Source organism: Monoraphidium neglectum (genome assembly GCF_000611645.1).
Source record: "Monoraphidium neglectum strain SAG 48.87 unplaced genomic scaffold scaffold02043, whole genome shotgun sequence".
NCBI lineage: Eukaryota > Viridiplantae > Chlorophyta > Chlorophyceae > Sphaeropleales > Selenastraceae > Monoraphidium > Monoraphidium neglectum.
Window position 1 is genome coordinate 1 of NW_014011585.1, and position 5,382 is coordinate 5,382.

Below are 5,382 nucleotides of genomic sequence, written 5' to 3' on the forward strand. Positions count from 1 at the left end.
CCGCGCGACCACCCAGCTGGACCCCTTCAACGGCCGCCTGCTGCGCCAGCACATGGCCTGCGCAGCCGCGGAGCTGCCGCTGCTGCAGGAGCTGGACGCGCCCCTCTTTGGCGGCACGAACGAGGTCGGCGCGCCGCCGCGCATCCTGCTGCATGCGTTGGCAAGGCTGGGGTAGGGGGCAACGCAGAATATGGAGTCATCTCCCTGGTTATTCCGGCAGCCATCAAAGGCACTTGCTGTCACGCCACTGCCCAAACCCACAACCTCCCTTGCCGATTTGTCTGTGCCCCTCTTGTCGGCTCCCAACCCGGCCCTCCCCTCATCAGCTGTTCCAGGCGGCCGCATCAGACCTCACAGCGGCCGGCCTCCTCTGCCGCCACGCGCGTGCCGACGGCGGCGACGGCGGCCGGGCGGTGGTGTCACCTGCGCCTCCGCCATCATTCGGCATGGGGACGGTTGCGTCACCCGCGCCGGCGGCGCAGGCGGGTCTGGCGGCGTCGCTGCACTACTCCGGTCAGGGGCGCAGCCCCGCGGGGCGCATCGGACTGCGTGCCATTGACCCGGAGCGCTACGTGATATTCGACGTGTCCACCAGCCGCGTCCTGGAGGAGGTGGAGGCCAACAAGGTGGGGGCCCAGGGGGGGGGGCAGCGGGGTGTTCGGACCATCACAATCAGAATGAGTACCGGGTTGAGGGTGATCGAGGGGGTTGCCCCATTGGGGAGCGTAGAGTCTGCATGCGCTCTTGTTGTGTATGGCTTGATGTGATGCCTTCTTTGATCCGCAGGCCACTCACCGTACTCTCGGCCACCATCGATGTAAGCACGGACACCCGCACCCCCCCGCCACCCCACACACACACGAACGCACGTGCGCGCGCGCACACCACACACACACACACACACACACACACACACACACACACACACACACACATGTATCTCGCCCTTCCTGTGCGACCTCCTGCCCCAAGGCATTCTACGTGGTCTATGATGGCGCGGTCTACCTGCACCAAGTGAGTCATGGGCCCTGGGGGCACCACGTTGGGGGCGAATGGTTGAAGTGTGGTTCTGAGCAATGAGGGTCCAGGAGAGCGCCGCGCGCTGCAGCACCCTCCGCCTGGGCCGGAAGGCTTCACCCCGTACCTTGAACCAGTGCTCAGCCCCTTCCCTGCCCTGCCTGTCAACACCCATCCCACCCTCTACTCCGCCACACAGTCTGCAAATCATGCACCTCCAATCACCGCCCTCCCCCCTGATCCCCCCCCTCCCAGCGCACCTCCTATGTGTGTGAGCTGCTGGACCTGGGGGAGAGGGTGGCCTACGTGAGGCCCACACGCGCCAAATACTACACCTCGGTGGGCGGGGCGGATACGAAGAGGGGTTGGGGGGCGACTTTGGGCGCCTGGTGACTGCGCGAGCCGGGGGCTGCGACCGACGGCCACCCGACTGAGTACGTCCTGGGGGGGGCTCACCCTCCCCCACAGCAGTGAGTCTCCTGAGTCATCACGCCTCTTGAGACTCTATCATCATGCCGTTGCAATTGTGGCCAACCCCCTTTACCCACCCACCCCCCAAAGGTGTCTGACGTCACCGACGTGCACGTGACCGGCTCCAAGGTGGCCTACCCGACGCCAAGGGAGGCCCTCGCCGCCATACAGGCACGGCGGGGGGGCATGGGCGGCGGCGGCGGGCCTGGAGGCGTTAAGACGGAAGCAGGGATGGGGGTGAAGAGTGAGGCGGGGGGAGAGGGTTTGGGGGTGAAAGTTGAGGTGAAGGATGAGGAGCAGCACGAGGGGCAGCAGGCAGCAGTGGTGCCAGGGTGGGCCGCCCAGCACCCCGCCAGCGGGGACGGCAGGGGCCTCACGGCGCCCTCCGATGGCGACGGCGGGAGCAGCAGCGGCGGCGACGGCGACGGCGACGGCGACGGCGACGGCGACGGCGGCGGTGACAGCAGCAGCAGCGGCGGCAGCGGTGGTGGTGGTGGTGGCAGCAGTGCGTGCTGTGAGTCGTGCTACGTGACAGTGAGGTTCCTGGGGTACCACACCGTGGCTCACGGCACCGGGGAGATCCTGGACAGCGTGCAGCTCTTCCTGCCGGACAGCCAGTGGGAGACGCAGGTGGGCGTTGTTCTGGGGCGCAGGGTGGAGGTTGGTGTATGGTGCTGAGTGCACACGCATGCACAGGCCTGCTTGTTGTTCACACTGACAGGATTACCCCGCTCCCTGAAACTAGACTGTTTACCTGATGTGCTGATTCTTTTTGCTGAAAGTAGGTTTAGAGGTTGAACCTCAACCATTTGCCGTGACCTCTTTCGCTCCACTGCACCGTCTTTGCTGGGCTGTGCACTAGCAAAGCTCCCTGACCCCCGTCGTCCCCTCGCTCCAAAGGCCTCCTACGTGCGGCTGCCCCCCACCGCCCGGCGGCGCTGCCGTGACGCGGCCCTGGACTTCAGGGAGGGGGTGCACGCGGCGGCCCACGCGGTGCTCAACGCGCTGCCGCTCTACATGGTGTGCAACCCCTCGGACGTGGCCACAGAGTGCGACAACCCCTACGACACGGTGGGCGCCGGGCGCCCGGGTGATGGCGTCACGGGGGCTATATATTTATATACATGTGCATGTGCACATCTACACGTATGCATGTATCATCTATACACAGGTGTATATGCTTCATGAAAGGAGGAGCCCAGCTGTTCCTGCAATTCTGTTGTGCCCCCTTCACGCAGCACCGTCCAACCATGCCAAGCACACAGCCGCACCCATGGACTCAAACCATTGACCTTGACGCCCGCCCCCTGCCTCACCCTCCCTTCCGGTGGCCCATGGCTGCAGCGCTACCGCCCCGAGCGCCTGCTGCTGTACGACAAGCACCCGGGAGGGATAGGGCTCGCGGCACAGGTGCGGGCTTGAGAGAGTGGCGGGCAGGGAGCGGCAGTGAGTGGTTCAATCCTCGGTGGGGTTGGGTTGGGTAGGGGTGGGGGGGTGCGGAGCGCGAACACGTAGCATGTTTGGGACACTCGTCGACCCGCACTGCCCTCATGGCCCCTAATCGCTGCTGGATTGTCTGATCCTCACCTGAGCGCCGGCACTCTAGTCCTGCCATCACTAAGAACCAATTCCCGCATCTCTCCAACATACCCCCTTGCCTTTTCTGGCAGGCGACCCCCCTGTTCCCCGAGCTGCTGAGGAGGGCCCTGGCGCTGGTGACGGAGTGCCCCTGCCCCTACCACCGCGGCTGCCCCGCCTGCGTGCAGCACCTGGACTGCAAGAACTACGTGAGCTGGCTTTCAATATCGGTGTTCAAAGCACACATGCAAGCGGTTTGTGGGGCGGCGCCGACTTCCAGTGTGCTGGGCTTTCCCAGGCATCATGATTGTTTGTGGGTGTGATGGCCGGGCACGAGTTGGGTTGGGGGTGAACGCCTGCGGGTCAGCAGGGGGGGGTGTAGGGTGTTTCAAGCCAAGTTGGGCCGTGTGATTTGCCTGCTGCTCTCTCGCAGTGCAAGGTGATATTGAGGATCTTGTACGGGAGGCGCGGCACCCGCCTTTCTCATGCCAGCTGGCATCATGCCACATCAAGACCTCTCAAGGGCCCCGCTGCCCAGGCGTCGTGTATAGCTTTTGGCACACGCACGGCTCCAAATCACCCCCCTCCTTTGAAACCCGACCTTTAGGACCCGCATCATGACCGGCCTCTCCCTCCATGCCTCACCGCCTTGTCCACAGAATGCGGTGCTGAGTAAGGCGGGGGCTGCGGTGGTGCTGAGGGCCGCGATAGAGCAGGAGGAGCGCCATGCCGCCGGCCACGGGCCACGAGAGGGCGGTGCCTGACAGGCTGCCATGCGGCGGCACCCATGGCGCGGGGCCGGTAGGCTCCCAGCTGAGGGGGTTGGGGCCGGCTCTGTCTCTCAACCCAGTTTATTTGGGTGTGCTGCTGATGGAATCTCGCCATGAGGCACACACGACGGCCTTATTCAGCAGCAGTAGCAGGCCCCTGTGGCTCCGATTGTCCTCTCTCTTCCTTCACCCCCTTTGTCTCTCCGCAGAGACGGTTCCAAGTTTGCCCTCTGTCATTAATCTTCAACTGGTTCAGGAATCTTAAAGTCTTTCTGTTTTACACCAAGTTGTTGGTTTGCATGTGCCTGGCTGTTTTTGTTTTTGGGGAGTTGGCGCTGGAGGCGAACAGAAATAAAAGCCATGGCAAGCATTGCTGCACTGAACTGATTGGTTGCTCCCTATCAGATGATGCGCTGGTCGGCGGAAGTGTCGGTTGTCGGCTGCGTGCGGCAAACAGTGCTTGTCTGCATGTGCCTGGCGTTGTTGGCCGCCATATAATTGCCAATCAGGGCGTGATGATTCCTGTGACAGCCAGGCGACTGCGCCTGGCTGTCACTGCCTGAGCTAGTGATGAAAAGGGTCAAGCCTACCTCTAGGCAGGCCTTCTGGGGAGCGAGGTCTGAAACTCGAGGACGTAAAGCTGAAACCGCCCCCGCCTGTGTGTGAGCCGGTCGCAACCTCCAGGGCTCAGGGTAGGGCCCGTGTGCCCGTCACCCGGCTGCCGTGCAGGCACCATGTGCCCTGCCAGGTTTGGGTTTTCGAACGCACGTCGGGAGAGGTGTGTGCAAGGCGGGTCGCCGGCGTGCGGGGTCAGCAGCCCTGGCGGCCTTCAAGGCCTGCACATATGGGATACAACAGTTGAATGATGGCCCAGACCAGGAGCTGCCTGGTTGCCACGGACCACCACAGAGGGGAAAAATGGTCACGCACACACTGCCTCTCAAAGCCAACCGCAGCTATGACAGAGCGCAGTGACAAAGGTCACCGGCAGCCAGCCGGTGCCCGTGCTTTGCGTCTCCAATGTGTAATTCGTGTAAGCATTTCACTGGCTCTTTGAATTAAATATTGACGCTGCCGGGCGCTCGCACGCGCTCAAGCGGCGGCGTGCTGCCAAAAGAAGCGGCGGGGTGTCTGATTGGCAAAATTATGGTGCACAAAAAGAGGGAGAGGGCGGTCAAGGGTCTGCGCCACAGATGTGTGGCTCAACAGCAAGGCATGTTGACCCTGGCATGCATGCCAGGCCTGGAACATGCCCCTTTGAAGCACAGAGTTGACTGCATCCGTCTCGGATGGCACTTGACTGCAGCGCACTTCGCTTCAGCAATCTGGCCGGTGGACGCGGGATGCAGGTGCTGCGTGGCTTGACAGCGATGTACAGCAAGGGGTGGTCAGGTGCTCTGCTGGCATCCACGCTCCTCCAACATGCCCTTGCCGAGGAGCCCAGCAGAAAGGGACTGTATGTATGCAGGAACGCAGACGCGCGTGGCAGTGCTAGTTGACTGTACTGGCAGGCCTGCTTCCGCAGCCGCGTGCACGCTGGCGTCCC

The 5,382-nt window shown here is 63.1% G+C and overlaps 1 protein-coding gene across 1 annotated transcript; it reads left to right on the plus strand.

Moving 5' to 3' along the window:
- Positions 1-446: 446 nt before the first annotated feature.
- MNEG_9731 (hypothetical protein) lies at positions 447-3,830 on the plus strand (the record flags this gene model as incomplete). The annotated part of the gene is made up of 8 exons (XM_014041796.1): positions 447-626; positions 973-1,014; positions 1,273-1,356; positions 1,579-2,118; positions 2,389-2,559; positions 2,833-2,898; positions 3,159-3,275; positions 3,726-3,830. The coding sequence occupies 8 exons, from the start codon at positions 447-449 to the stop codon at positions 3,828-3,830; spliced, it is 1,305 nt and encodes a 434-aa protein (XP_013897250.1).
- Between the last annotated feature and the right edge of the window lie 1,552 nt (positions 3,831-5,382).